This window comes from Rattus norvegicus, chromosome 14 (assembly GCF_036323735.1).
Source record: "Rattus norvegicus strain BN/NHsdMcwi chromosome 14, GRCr8, whole genome shotgun sequence".
In the NCBI taxonomy this organism is placed as follows: domain Eukaryota; kingdom Metazoa; phylum Chordata; class Mammalia; order Rodentia; family Muridae; genus Rattus; species Rattus norvegicus.
The window spans coordinates 79356186-79371196 of NC_086032.1; the positions used below are offsets into that span (position 1 = coordinate 79356186).

At 52.5% G+C, this 15011-nt stretch overlaps 1 protein-coding gene across 7 annotated transcripts in view; it reads right to left on the bottom strand.

Annotated features, from left to right (window-relative positions):
* Window positions 1-2418: 2418 nt before the first annotated feature.
* Window positions 2419-15011, bottom strand: part of Acox3 (acyl-CoA oxidase 3, pristanoyl) — a 46557-nt gene continuing 33964 nt past the window's right edge. For 4 of the 7 annotated variants that reach the window (XM_017599392.3, NM_053339.2, XM_039092496.2 and 1 more), the window contains 7 exons: window positions 11378-11500; window positions 10787-10900; window positions 8984-9099; window positions 7771-7945; window positions 7135-7202; window positions 6399-6485; window positions 2419-4223 (listed from right to left, as the gene is read on the bottom strand). In XM_017599392.3, coding sequence (XP_017454881.1) covers window positions 4104-4223; window positions 6399-6485; window positions 7135-7202; window positions 7771-7945; window positions 8984-9099; window positions 10787-10900; window positions 11378-11500 — 803 coding nt within the window. In that variant the 3' untranslated portion in view covers window positions 2419-4103. Of the gene's footprint in view, window positions 7203-7770; window positions 7946-8983; window positions 9100-10786; window positions 10924-11377; window positions 11501-15011 lie in introns of those variants that run through there. The other 3 variants (XM_063273675.1, XM_063273677.1, XM_063273678.1) reach the window with 3 other exon arrangements.

A 15011-nucleotide genomic window follows, 5' to 3' on the forward strand; every position in this document is an offset into this window, starting at 1 on the left:
AGAGACATGGCTCCAGTTAGGAGCACAGGATGCTCTTGTAAAGGGCCTGGCTTTGATTCCCAGTTCCAACATGGCAACTCACAACCGTCTGCGATTCCAGTTCCAGGGCCTCTTTTGATTTCTGTGGGTTCCAGGCAGACATGCAGGCAGGTAAAACTCCCACATACATAAAATAAAACGGCCTGACCAGACAGCCTCGGCTGTCCTCATATAAAGACAACCTTCCTGTAGGGACAGAGATTCTCCTGGAGTGCACCTGTCAACTAAGCAGGGCCTCCAAGGAACCATTTGGATCTGTGGGCTGGCTGGAGACAAAGTCAAATTCAGTTGCCTCAGAGATTTCTGAGAGAGATGAGACACGAGCCTTTCCTAGCTGCACCAACGACAGAAAGCAGAGAAGCAGGGTGGGTTCTGGAAACAAGAGATGGGACAATCTGGCGTAGAGGTGCAGAAGCAGGAGCCTGAGTCTCGTTTCCTACAAAGGGGGAATTCAAGTCTGTCGCATGATTCAGCAGGCTAACTGGCTACTCTCCAATCCCTACCTCACACCACGCCTAGAAAATATGCAGCCTTTTAATAACAACTGAAATGGACCCAAGGACGAGCTCATGAAAACAAAATTGATCCTGGCCTGAGAAGAATTTCCAAGTAAGACTGACAAGATGGGAGCCCACATGCTTCTTGGGTTATAAAGTTAGAAATCGCTCCCATTTTAACACTTAAGCCATTTTAATCCAAAACAAGAAGGCTAGTACATTACAAGGCAAGTGACGAATGAGGGAAAATAATTTACAAAGGGTGACTACGGTTTTCTACTCTCCATAGGTAAAAATGTTTTACAGACAGCCATGCTTGGTGATACACAACTTTAGTCTCAGCACTTTGGAAGGCAGAGGCAGGCAGACCTCTGTGAGTTTGAAACATAAAAAGTTCTAGGATAGCCAGGGTTATGCAGGCACACCCTGTCTCAAAGCCAAACCAAACTAAGAAACAAAAATGTTTTACAGCTAAAACACTTGAGTTTAACTGCTTCATTAGGTGGCGAACAAAAACGGGGCTGAGGGGAGGGCTCAGTGAGAAAAGGGCTTGCCACACAAGCGTGAAGATCTGAGTTCAGATCCCCAGAGCCCACATCAAGCCATGTGTGGCAGTGTGTGTCTGTAGTCACAAATGCTCCTACAGCAAAGTAGAAGGGAGAGACAGACACCCGCCTGCTGTGTACAGGGGCTCAAACAGGACGGAGAGCCAGGATGGACTCTAACCTCCACATGTGCACTGGGGCACACACACGCCTGCACACACACACACAAACATGCACATAAACATTTTAAGTAAGAAGCTAATGGCAGGTGCCATCACAGGACAGCAAGAACAAATGAGGCTGGGTTACGAGGTGAAAGAGGACATACAGGAGATACACCTGGGCAAGCCTGCTACTATGAAATGCTTCCACCCTGAGGACAAGGAGTCTCCTGCCTTCCTGGGGAAGCAGCTATGTAAGAGACTTACCAAGTGCATCACTTGTCAGCCTCAGGCTTGTGTGCTCTCAGATCTGCTGCTGTTTGTGCTTACACAATGCAGCGAGGGGTCTTTCCTTAAGTGAGAATGTTGTACAGCTGGTACTGATGCAGCTGGCCACTGCTCATCCTGTCTCCAACCCTCTATGGCAACTTGGTATCCAAAGTCCTATAGCAGAGGGTGCAGAGCGAGCACCCTCTGAGAGCACCCTGCAAGCCCCTTCTGAGAGCTAGCCACATGCAAGGACATATAGGTGCCTATGTGCCAGCCACAGTGAGACTGGAGTACAAGCTTTGAGGCCCGTGTCTCTTGGGAGGAAGCTGATAACCTTGGAGGTCCACATGGCTTGGTAGGGGAAACAACCATACCATGCTAATACACATGCACACGCACACACATGCACAAATATACCATATACACACCACACACATATACATGCATGCATGCACACACATACACCACTCATACATACATGCATGTACACACCATACACACACCCCACATACAACACACACACACACACACACACACACACACACACACACACCATACACATAAGAGGAAAAGCATTCCAAAAGGATACATGCTAACATGATAGCAGCTAGTGTGGTGCAGAACCAGGTGATGGAGACCCTTGGGAGTGGAGGGAGGACCACACAGAACAGGTCACTCCCACTGCTCCAACTACTGGGTGGAGGGAACCTGACAGTTCCAAAAACAAAGGAGAGTGAGCAGGCTCTGTGTCTTGTGACTCAAGTAAATGAGAAAAAAGTAGCAGTTACTCCCAGACGTGTGAGGTTGCCAGAAACATGTTTTTCTTTGAATTCTGCCATTGCCCAACAGTACCCCAGGAATGGGCGCTGGCTTTACAGGCAGAGACAGAAGAGGAGAAAGCAGGGCTTCAATTTTAACACTTTATTGCAATTATTCAAGTCTTTCCCACTGTTTACAAATGTTTCATTTTTATGGGACCTTTACAAGTTTGTCTTCACAATGTGGCCTCTGCCCATAGGCCTCACACACCACTTGCCTCTGCCTCGGGACAGAGGAGGGGAATGTGCATGCACAGGAGCAGGGACCAGGATACACGATTCGTTCTTGGGAGTCATGTGATGTCTGCAGGCTAACAGGACATCTACTTGTCCAGAGAGCCAGTCCCTACCCAGGGACAAAGGCATACCCAACCGGTAGATATGAAAACATAGATGTGCACACATAACAAAACAACAACAAAAGCCATCAAGTCCACTCTGTGCCGCACATATGCTCTTGGGTGTGTGGGCATGCAATGGAGCCCGATCAACCTGCCAGTGGCTACTCCTGAGAGAAAACTGACTCTCCTTCCCCTCAGAAGCTATAGCTAGCTAATGAGCCATTTTCAATAATTTGTTATCTGTTGGCACCTCGGCCACCAGGGGGCGCTCTGCAGTCAGACTGCCTGACCCTGGGAATCATGTGACTTATCTTAATGCAGCACTCTTCTAACCATGGGCACTTCTGTGACATGCTAGTCAGCCTCCAATCAGACAGGACGATAACCAAGCTCCCACACAAAAGTATGGTGAGGCGAACAGGTGGCTGAGGTGATTGTTGCCTGGCAGGATTGGAGGGCAAGGAGCCCAAGAGCTGGGAGGACCTAGTGGTCACTGTTGGGAAAAGCCATAGATTCCGGTGGAGGGCATCATCTGTGAACACATGACCCTCAGGTTCCACAGAGACTCAAGATGGCAGGCCCCCATTCAGCTGGGGTGGGACTCTGGGAAGGGGCCGACCCAGGGGAGGGTGTAGTGGCTGACCGAGAGCAGATGTCGAAGAGAGAGGCTCTCAGGCTCTGCAAGCACCTGGGGCTCGGAACAGTTTGTCAGAAATGCTAACAGTATGGGCTCCTCCCTACGGCAGGAAGGGATGGCATCACGTGCCTTTCAGGATCACAAGATCTGGCTACGGCCAGTGTGGCAGGGTCGTGCCGTGTGTGAATTTGCTGAGATACACTTGACGGGAACAGATGGCACTGGGCATTCCTCCTGTTTTAGGAACAAAAGGACTAAAGCCACAGCTAAGCAGTTACTGACACAATGGGGGTGTCTGTGGTGAGCAAACTGGTGCATGTCTTTTGTGGGAGCACTTTCCTCAGTGGAAACTTCTGGTGCCACCGAAGGACTTAATAAAACATTTTTTTTCATATAAAAAATCTTCAAATTACATTCTGACAGTCCATGGTACAGAGTGGCAAGTGGCAGGTAAACAGACGTATGGTTACCCCACAGCAGGGTTAAAGAAGCAGATAGCAGCAGAGAGAAGAGAGCATCTTGAAAATCTTCCACGGATCCCAAAGTTTACCTGAGCAGAACTTTACATTCCTATCTGGGCCCCCGAGATAGCATTACAAAATCCTTTGTTAAATTCCAAGGCCCTCGGGGAGACACACTGTGCAAACTCCTTGCAAATACCCCATTGGGGATGGGTACGGCAGGCTGACGAGAGTCAAGGAGAGGATTTAGTGTGTCTTCCAGCGTGGGTGTCTGATTGTCTGGGTCCAGGCCTCTGGATCGGCTGCTCCTGCTCAGACACCCCTCCAACTGTGTCTACAGCTGGGACTTCAGCCTGTTGGCCACAGATTTGTTGGCAGTGAACTCAGGCCACCAGGCCGCACGCTCCAGCACACCGCTCTGCTGCAGGACAGCTGCCCACAGGTTTTTATAGAGCTGCAGGAGACACACCAGGTAGAGGTGAAGGGCAAGGACCAGCAGAGTCCTCGGAGGACAAGCGGCCAGTGTGGCGTCCTCTTGTCTTGAGGACAGGAAATTCTCCACTGTCACTTTTTAGGAAATGTCGTGATGATGTGCGTTTAATTTATGTAAGTCTTTTATTTCTCCAGTAGGAAGTAATTAAGCAAATTTGATTATGAAGTACCATAAAAGCACTTCTGGTGGGAACCATCTCTTCTGGGCTATTCCCTCCCTGGGAACTCACTGCCTGTGGCAGCCTCTCCTACATTTGCACCCTTCCCCCACTTCTGCCCTCACCTTCCACATTTGCCAGACCCTGTTCTGTCTTCTCTGAGCCCTGTCCCAGCTATCCTACAGCTCAGGATGCACAAGCCAGGTGTGGCTGAAGAGCAGGAGGCTGGGTGGGGGTGGGGGCTTGGGTCCCCGATGGCCCCACTGGAGTCTTAGCTATTCTTGGTCTCAATTCCTCAGTGGAAGACAGGCAGAATAGATGCTATCCAAGAGGCAGGCCCAGATCTTACCTGGCCAGATCCTACACCTGCTACAGATGTGGAAACCTTGGGCAGAGTCAGCTAGGGCAGAGCCACAGCAGAGCAAATGGCTCAGATGGCCCCATGCCCTCCTGCACAGCAGACCCAGACTGCTCTCGCCCACGTGGCGTGAACCTGGCCACGTTCCACAGAGCTGATAGCACTGCCATCAGCGCTATCTCAGACCCCCGGCTGAGTTTGCATTCCTGAAGCCATGTCTGCCTGGGAAGAGCACCTCTTCCTTAGGCTGAGGGGTGTGTGCAGTCCCCCTGACAGGCAGTACCTCACTGCCATGGACTGAGCTGCAGCACCCAGAAACAGAAGTCCCTGTGCGTCCAGGCATGGATGTAGTAGTCCCACAATGAAGGTCCTGCTTGCAAATGCCTGAGAGGCTGATCTGCTTGGGGGCACCCAAATGAGGCAAGCTCTATTCCTCAGTGTTCTCTTCATACTCAAAGTTCTCCATCAGTTCTAACACAGGACCCAGGTCTCTGTCCACAGCTGGCTCTGCTGTGCATGGACCACATGGCAGGCTTCGCTGCACCTTAGGCTCTAATCATAAAAACGGTGTGGTATCGGCCCTGCTTGTACATGCTCCTGATGCATCTGGGAACTCTCGGACTCATGTCTGCTCCCTGGGTGCCCATCCCAATGCACATGCAGTCTGAGTGTGCCAATCTTGGGGTTCAGACCCCCTAGACAGGACCCTCACAGGCTTGTGAAGCACTGAGCCCCAAGTGCTGTCTGAGGCCACCATGACCCTGGAGTGGGTAAGATTAAACCTAGCCCTCAACCATCAGACCTCAAGCACATGGCTGGAACACCTTACAATGTCATATTGACAGAATAATGTGGTATAGCCTCACAGGTAGCAGGGCACTGTGGAACACCAGGTTGTGAATGTCTCCCTACATGGGCGTCACCTTGTGGTGGGCTGTCACACAGGGCAGGGAGGTGCAGCAGCGGTAGAAGATGCTAGTTGCATCTTGGGTGCCTGGCTGTTGGTGACAGAGAGGCCCAAGTCCACTAACTACTTCTGAACAAACCATTCTAGAATTCAGTAGCAAGTGGACACCAGGAAGCTAAACAAGAGCTGTAGGGCTGTACAGGAAGACACAGAGGGGCAATGGCCCCACAGTTGGGATAGTCAAAGGGTAGTCAACTGGGATTGGAGGGCAGGGCAGAGGAGAACTTGAAGGTGCAAAGGTTTTAAAAATAGACCAAGCAGATGGGGTCATGTCTGACCAGAAAGACCAGGGCCAGGGTGGGTAAATGGTAGCTGTTATGTCAAGGTTACGGCTTTGACATCATGTCTGTGAATGAGCTGCAGGACCCATGTGGAGAGCAGGCATGGAGGGATGAGGAAGCTGGGCCTCAGTCCCTGCAGAGGAACGGTATGTCACTCAGGACAACGGTGCAACTTCCCTGTTTCATGGGGTAAAGGCTGGTCAGGAATGGTACCTGAGACACAGAGCTGGAGTGGCAAAGAGCTTCGATACTGTCCCCAGAAAGCTCCCCAAGGGTGACCATTTCCAGGAAGGCGCCCGAGACTGCTCACTACCTCAGGGCCCACAGAGACTCCAGCCGCGCCTCAGTGGCCGCAGGAGGCATTCCCCCTTACCTCGCCATCAGCTCTGCCAATTGGGGAGCCCAGGACAAAGTCAGAAGGGGCAATCGCGTCCACCAAGGCCACCGCATCGTCTTTCAGCTGTTGGGAAACAAAGTCCGTCCACTTGGCAACGCCCTACAGTCTCCAGGGCAACCGTGGAGTAACAGAGACCTGTGGTTGGCTGTTCCAGTGCAGTGGAAACCTGAGCAGGCACGGAGTGCTCTGAGGCCTCCCCGGTCTGGGTTATGGATTCCCTGGGTGTGTGTTTGCATTCTTCTGCCATGTCGCCATTGACTCGGGACAGCCAGCATGTGCTGTTGCTGCAAAGCTGGGAGGCTGACAGAGGTGATGAGTGCGGGCTGTTAGCCTGTCCCCCGAGGCCCAGCCCCAGCCTATGGCCGACTGCTTTTCTGAGGCCGGAAAGGAAGTCCTGAAGCCACAGGGGCAGAAAGTGCTCCTGAGCTCCTGCAAAAGCTATCACACTTGCAGCTGAGGCGGTGGTTCCGTGACCCCTGCTTCCTCACACGGACTATTATTAAGCCCCACAGATCAATCTGCTGTGGGGATGCCCAAGGACTTTCTTGAAATGCATACAGTGTTCTTCCCCTTCGGATAACTCCTGCCAGGCGCACTGAAGTTTATTAACAATTGGGTGATGGTGGGGCTTGGGTGGATAGCCTCGGGGTGACAGTAGAGGCTGTACAGTATGGACAGAGAGAGGGTTCCCAGCAAAGGTGACACGGCTCACCTGCACACACAGCATCAGGATGGCATCCTCCATCGCTTTTCCTGTTTGCTCCCCAGAGATGTAGCCACCTGCAAGCACAGCCTCGTCACACACTCCTCAGCCCTGTGGCCTCGATATGTCAGAAATGGCTTTTCCACTGAGCCCCATTAAGCCTTTTGGACAGAGATGTCAGGGTATCACAGCACGGACCAGCCTACTGTGATGTCTGGGAAGAAACATGCTGGCTCTAGACATTTTCCTTTCCCCCTGGGCATTTATAAGGCCTGGCTAAGGAGCCATGAGGGAGGCAAGGCCTAAAGGCTTGGGGTTGAGTGGGATCCAACCACAGGGGGAACAATGGACAGGTAGGCAGCATCAGACCACACTGGTGCCCAGATGTACTCCAGGTGGAAGTGAGGGGAGCTGGGGGCCGAGAAGGGTCATGGGGCTATGGTGTGTGGGGTATGTGGGCCTCTGAAGCTACCAGGGGGGAAAATAAAGGACCAAGCTCACAGCGGCCTTCCTGTAGAATCTCAACAGAGGTCTTGAGGCTGGGAATGTGCTGATGGCAGGAACTACTTTTAGGATGACTTCTCACCAAAGAGAGAGGCATCAGGCCACTACCTTCTCAGACAGCGGTCCGGGTAGCAGCCTCACCTCGGTAGAGCAGGGCCGTGTGTTGGCTCAGGCACCACAGGCCGTAGAGCATGCTGAGCCGTCCAAGCACAGTCCGCAGAGATGGAGGCACGCTAGAGCTGTGTGTATGCTCGTGGAAGCGCTGCATCACAGTGAGCTCCATGAAGGCCAGGGCCAGGGGCCGGCAGCCATACACCTGCAACGGGACAGAGGCCTGGTGTGCTGGAGGCAGCCAGTCAAACAACTCTATGACTAGGTCTCCGACGAGGAGGGACTTCGGGGAAGCGGAGACTGAGGTCCACGTTGGGATGCTAATTCTAGGTCAGTATCGTGAGGCTAAGCGTCATGGGGACACAGGATGGCGCCTATCGAAAGGATCTCCAAGTGAAGCTAAGCCCTGTGAAGGGAGGCTATAGCATTTACACACTCCACTCACTTTCCATTGGCCCCATGCCCAGCCCATCACTACAGTACAGTGAGTGGTTCCAGTGCACAGGGCCTGTCCTCTTCTGTAGCTGGGAATGACGGAGTACAGGTTCTATTGGACAGGGCTAATGCTTCACTGTTCTTAAGGGTTTCTGAAATGCAAATCCCCCGTTCTTATACCGTGTGTGAGGCTGTCGAGTAGCCACAGGCCCTGCAAGATCCCTCTAGCCACAGACAGCTCACCTCCCTAGGGAGGCTAGCCACCAAAGACCTTTCGGTGGCCTTCTCTGATACCCAAACTGGCTGTGGTGACTGCCAGCACATCTTTCCCTGTCCCCAATGCACTGCCTCAACAGAACTTTTAAACCCATGGAGGATTTCAGATCCACGTATGTGCTGTTTGACTGCGAGCCCAAGCACATGCTGCTTCTGAGAGCAGAAGACACCAAGCCAGGAGGGCAGAGAGTAGGAAACACTACAGCCCATTCCTACCAGGGTACACTAAAGATGGTGGCTGAGAAGGACTGAATAGAAGGGTGAGAAGGGGGGAGGGGTGGGCCGTGGGAGGTGCTGCCCCATTGAAAGCCCTTACTGTGGGTCCATAGTCTTGCAGCCAACACCCCATACCAGCTGCTGCTGGTCTAATTTCCAGCAGCCACCACTTGGCACAGTCAGGTGTATTTACAACACCCTTCATCTCTCCCACAAGCACCAAGGCTGGTACTGACATTCTAGGGTGCAAGGGTAGGGCCTGCCGAGGAGCTGACTTTTCCAAACAGGACAGAAGTAAACTGTGAAACAGACCTACCTGGCTGTTGTTCCTTGCTTCAAAGTCACTGCCTCTGGACTTTTTCTCTTGACAGTATCTCTGATGACTCTCTCGGAGCAGGTAGCAAACAAGCCAACGGTAGGCTGCCAGGGGGGCTTTGGAGGGGACACAGGAAACAGCTGAGAGCACCTTTTGCCACGTATGTAACCCTGGGCAGACAGCACTTCTGGCCATGTATACCTTATGGGTCTCCACAAGGACGGCAGAGGAGGGGGTGGTTTTACAGACAGGGAAACCCAGCCACAGAGGGTAGCTGCCTAAGGCCCTTTACCAGGTGGAGTTGGTGGGGCATGTGATTGACAACATTTCCACACCGTCATCACAGCTTTGAGAAGGCAGACCACAGAGAGCCACTCAGAACCAGCTAAGACACAGTGGCTACTCTTTCGGGGGCTGAAAGGACAGGCACCTGTATTCCCATCCTCAGCCTCACTGGTCAGCCTGGGGGCTGTAGGTTGACACCCTGCCAAGGCCTCAGTCTGGCATGCTGCTCTCACTGGCAGCAGACAGCCAGTTACAGAGAGGGGAGGATCAGGGTGGGTTGCTGGCACCTTGCCATATCTGAGCAGACTTCCCACACTGCTCAGGACGTGGGACACTGATGAGCATGGACACACAGCCTTGGATGGGAGTTAGGTTCTAACCAGATACATGGAGTCCATGCTCTCCACATTCCACATCCAGGGGAAAAGGGTCTAGGTCCAAAGGACTTGCAGGTTTTAGGGACAAGGAGCAAGGGGACCTCTGCTAGGCTCAGAGCTCCTGGGGAGAAAATAGGGGTCTGGTCACAACTGTTTTGGGCCTCTGGTATCACATAGCCTATTACCAGAAAAAATGATGCTACAGACCATCAGGCTGTGATATCCTCATGGCTCAACTAAGAAGCCCATTATTAGACAGGCAAATCCACCTCACAGGCTCAGAGAGGTCTAGTGGCTTATGCATGGTCACACAGGATGTGACCACGCAACCATGCATGAAGGAGAGCTGCAGTGGGAAGGCAGGTTACTGTGACTTCAGCCGTAAGTGTTCCAAGGAACAGGTGAGGCAGGGATGGGGATGGGGTGGTATATGCTTCTCAGGGTCCTTCCAGGTGTGATACAGATAGACATGTGTGGTCCCCAGATATCTCCCAGGTTCAGAGCCCTGGAATTTATGGCTGGTCTTTTTAAGAGGGCCTATGCAGGTGGGAAGAAGTTGTAGCTAACAAAGTGAGATCACCCTGGGATGGGGCAGGCCTTAACTCCTATGACAAGGGTCCTTATTCAACGACAAAGAGGATATCCTGAGACAACAGAGGCAGGGGGTGGAGTGTTACAGTCATAAACGGAAGGTGCCTGGAGCCCCCGGGATCAGGGAGAAGCAGAAACAACTTGATGTTGGATGTCTTTTCTACACTGTGAAACGATGGTGTCTCGTACTCTCAGAACCCGGACAGCCCAGGACAGGATCCAGGGCTGTCTGATACTCATCCATGAACCTTAAATGTCATCCTTGTCATGTCAAAACCCTCATCAACTGCTGGAGGCCACAGCTGAGGCTGGGGTGATGCCTCATTCTTAGGTCATGTGGCTCACGGGGCTCCTCCCAGAGAATCAAATCATGGGCAACGGGAGGGGTGGGTGTCCCACAGACCTTCCCAAGAATTATGAATGGCAACGAAGCCAAGGAAGTACTGCAAGTCAGAAAAGCACCAGTCCCTGTGAACTGTCACCCCAGCCCATGTGCTTCAGTCCCCCACCCTGTGGAAAGGCACGGGGCAGTAGAGGGGAGAGTCTGTACCTTCTGAGTCCAACCAGTCAGCCTTGCTGGAGGCCATGAACTTCTGGCCCAAGATTCCAGGGTAGGCTTCCAGGAAGTTCACTGTCTTGAGAGGGCTTGTGAAGTGAGCTCCGTCTAGGACACACACGTCTGTGACTCTGGAGAAAGGCAGAAAGCCCCCACCCACGAGCCTGGCCTGCTGGCTCACCCACCTCTGGCAAGGTATCCCTACTTAGCTAGCCTGTATCTAGGAAGCTGCCCTGCCACCAGATGATGGCCTTTATTTATCCTGCAGATGACCCACACTTTTTATTTTTTGAGACACTTTTTTTTTTTTTTTTTTTTTTTGCAGTGGGACCTTCAAGACAGGTTTTCCTGTCTCTGCCAAGTGCCAAGTGCCACCACTGCCCGGCAAGACAGTGTCTTCCTTAGTAGCCTTCTAACTTGAGATGCTCTCACCTTGGTTCCCGGGCTACTTAGATTAGGGGACTACACGGCCATGACTGGCTTGAGGACACATCTGACCGCAAGCTTGGAACCCCCCCCCCCCGAGCCTGAGAGCATCCTGCACCCTGTTGCGCTCAGCCCCCTCCACCCCACAGAGGTGCCCACCTTGGAGAGGATGCTCCAGGAGGCTGAGCAGGTAGTTGCTGGTCTGCTGCAGCAGGACATTGTTGTCACCTTCATAGGTACAGTTTGGATCGTTGTCATTTCTGAGTTCGCCAAACCGGTTCACTGTAAAAACCATCACAGTGTCACTCAAGATGCTCTGAGAGGTGTCCCTCCCATAGCCCCACCCAGCAGGGGCAGGAAGTGCTCTCTTGCCTCCCTGCTCCCTTGGCCCACATTTGCTCGCTGTGCCTCTGCACCATCCTTAGGGAAGAAAAGGTGCCTCCAGGAAGGCTGTGGGATGACACATGGACATTCAGCACAGAGTTGGTGGCAGTGAGGATTGTCACCTTCCTGCCTGTTGGTATTAACAGCAGTCTGTCTGTCTGTCTCTCTGTCTCGCTCTCTCTCTGTTTCTCTCTGTGTGTCTCTGTCTCTGTCTCTGTCTCTGTCTCTCTCTCACATGCGCACGCGCGCACACACACACACACACACACACACACACACACACACACACACAGAGCCTGCCAAGCGTGGAGACCACTCCAGAGACAGGACATGAGGCTACTCTCCTACAGCTAAATGAAGCCTTTAAAAGGCAATTTCTAACTCTGAGCTGGCTCTCATGTTGACACCACTCTTCTGCTACGTGAACAGCACTTCACCAGATGTGCTTTGCCCACAGCCTGCCTGAGGTGAGCTGTCCAGAAAACATTCTCTTTGAGGAGAAAGGAGGAGCCAGCAGGGAGAGGCGCCAGTCCAGCCCCTTCGCGCCCTAGCTAACCCACTAGATAAAGAGCGGGGATCGATCTGAGGTGGAGCTGGAGAGCCAACGTTTAACCTGGATGTGGTTCCTTATATTGCTGTGACTGTCTCTGCATCCTTACTGGCTAAACTGTAAGCTGTGGGTCAGGCATGTTTGTGTCTACAGTACTTCAAGATGTAACTTCCTTATTCTATTTAAAGCCAGGACAAAGCTACACTGTTTGTGTGTTTCTATGAGTTTTAACAACAAATAAAAGCTCTACCAAGAACACTGCAGAAAGGACAAATCACACGAACAAATAACTCAGATACGGCCAACGCGCGCTAGTGCCAGTAGGAGACAGCATGTAGGGGAGGGGCTGGGCCAGGTTACTGGGAGCATCAAATCTAGGCTATCATAGGAGCACCCACTGCTCCACAGGAACCTGAATCATCTCTTTGGCCACTAAGGGGTCCGTAGTTCTGTGCTGTCTGCAGCAGCAGTGGCCCTCTTGAGCAGTAGATTATTATTAGTTTATGAGTATACTATATGGCACTATATGCTATAGTGACTCCTTGGAAGAACCTATATGCTATGCATATAATTCTACCCTACTCTAATAAGAAAGCCGAGCATATAGTGAGGGTAACCTGCCCAGTTACAATGGAGACAACACGAGGTGCTGACCTGACCATGTACTCAAAGTCACCTACTAGGTACCTGTGGGATGCAATGCTCTTATCAGAGTTTTAGCACTACATTAAAACTACCGCTAGTTTCCTACAAAGTCATCTGCCAAATGTCACATTGAAATAACTTGCTAATTCCACTCAGCTGCATGCTAGGACCACACGCATTTTATACTTCCTCATTATTCCAAATTTTGACCAGGAAGCATGAGGCATCGGAAACTGCTGCGATCTGGCTGCTAGGACGGGTTGGTGAACTTGCCCTGTGACAGGTCAGACTGTAAGCATTTCAGTTCTCTGACATGAAGACTTAGGACTGCCTGAGTGGGTATTCTGAGTGGGTATGGCTGGAGGAAGTGAGAGTCTGAGTGGGTACAGCTGGAGGAATTGAGAGTCTGAGTGGGTACAGCTGGAGGAAGTGAGAGTCTGAGTGGGTATGGCTGAGAGGAAGTGAGAATCTGAGTGGGTACGGCTGGAGGAAGTGAGAGCCTGAGTGGGTACAGCTGGAGGAAGTAAGAGTCTGAGTGGGTACGGCTGAGAGGAAGTGAGAGTCTGAGTGGGTACAGCTGGAGGAAGTGAGAGCCTGAGTGGGTATGGCTGGAGAAAGTGAGAGTCTGAGTGGGTACAGCTGGAGGAAGTGAGAGTCTGAGTGGGTATGGCTGAGAGGAAGTGAGAGTCTGAGTGGGTACAGCTGGAGGAAGTGAGAGCCTGAGTGGGTACGGCTGGAGAAAGTGAGAGTCTGAGTGGGTACAGCTGGAGGAAGTGAGTCTGAGTGGGTACGGCTGGAGGAAGTGTGAGTCTGAGAGGGTACGGCTGGAGGAAGTGAGAGTCTGAGTGGGTATGGCTGGAGGAAGTGAGAGTCTGAGTGGGTACAGCTGGAGGAAGTGAGTCTGAGTGGGTACGGCTGGAGGAAGTGAGAGTCTGAGTGGGTATGGCTGGAGGAAGTGAGAGTCTGAGTGGGTACAGCTGGAGGAAGTGAGAGCCTGAGTGGGTACAGCTGGAGGAAGTGTGAGTCTGAGAGGGTACGGCTGGAGGAAGTGAGTCTGAGTGGGTACGGCTGGAGGAAGTGTGAGTCTGAGAGGGTACAGCTGGAGGAAGTGAGAGTCTGAGAGGGTACGGCTGGAGGAAGTGATTCTGAGTGGGTACGGCTGGAGGAAGTAAGAGTCTGAGTGCGTACGGCTGGAGGAAGTGAGAGTCTGAGTGGGTACAGCTGGAGGAAGTGAGAGTCTGAGTGGGTACAGCTGGAGGAAGTGAGAGCCTGAGTGGGTACAGCTGGAGGAAGTGTGAGTCTGAGTGGGTACAGCTGGAGGAAGTGAGAGTCTGAGTGGGTACAGCTGGAGGAAGTGAGAGCCTGAGTGGGTACAGCTGGAGGAAGTGTGAGTCTGAGTGGGTACAGCTGGAGGAAGTGTGAGTCTGAGAGGGTACAGCTGGAGGAAGTGAGAGTCTGAGTGGGTACAGCTGGAGGAAATGAGTCTGAGTGGGTACGGCTGGAGGAAGTGTGAGTCTGAGAGGGTACAGCTGGAGGAAGTGAGAGTCTGAGAGGGTACAGCTGGAGGAAGTGAGTCTGAGTGGGTACAATTGGAGGAAGTGAGTCTGAGTGGGTACGGCTGGAGGAAGTGTGAGTCTGAGAGGGTACAGCTGGAGGAAGTGAGAGTCTGAGTGGGTACAGCTGGAGGAAGTGAGAGCCTGAGTGGGTACAGCTGGAGGAAGTGAGAGTCTGAGTGGGTACGGCTGGAGGAAGTGAGAGTCTGAGTGGGTACGGCTGGAGGAAGTGAGTCTGAGTGGGTACGGCTGGAGGAAGTGAGTCTGAGTGAGTACGGCTGGAGGAAGTGAGTCTGAGTGAGTACAGCTGGAGGAAGTGAGAGCCTGAGTGGGTACAGCTGGAGGAAGTGAGAGTCTGAGTGGGTATGGCTGGAGGAAGTGAGAGTCTGAGTGGGTATGGCTGGAGGAAGTGAGAGTCTGAGTGGGTACAGCTGGAGGAAGTGAGTCTGAGTGGGTACGGCTGGAGGAAGTGAGAGTCTGAGTGGGTACAGCTGGAGGAAGTGAGTCTGAGTGGGTACGGCTGGAGGAAGTGAGTCTGAGTGAGTACAGCTGGAGGAAGTGAGAGTCTGAGTGCGTACGGCTGGAGGAAGTGTGAATCTGAGAGGGTATGGCTGGAGGAAGTGAGAGTCTGAGAGGGTATGGCTGGAGGAAGTAAAGAGTC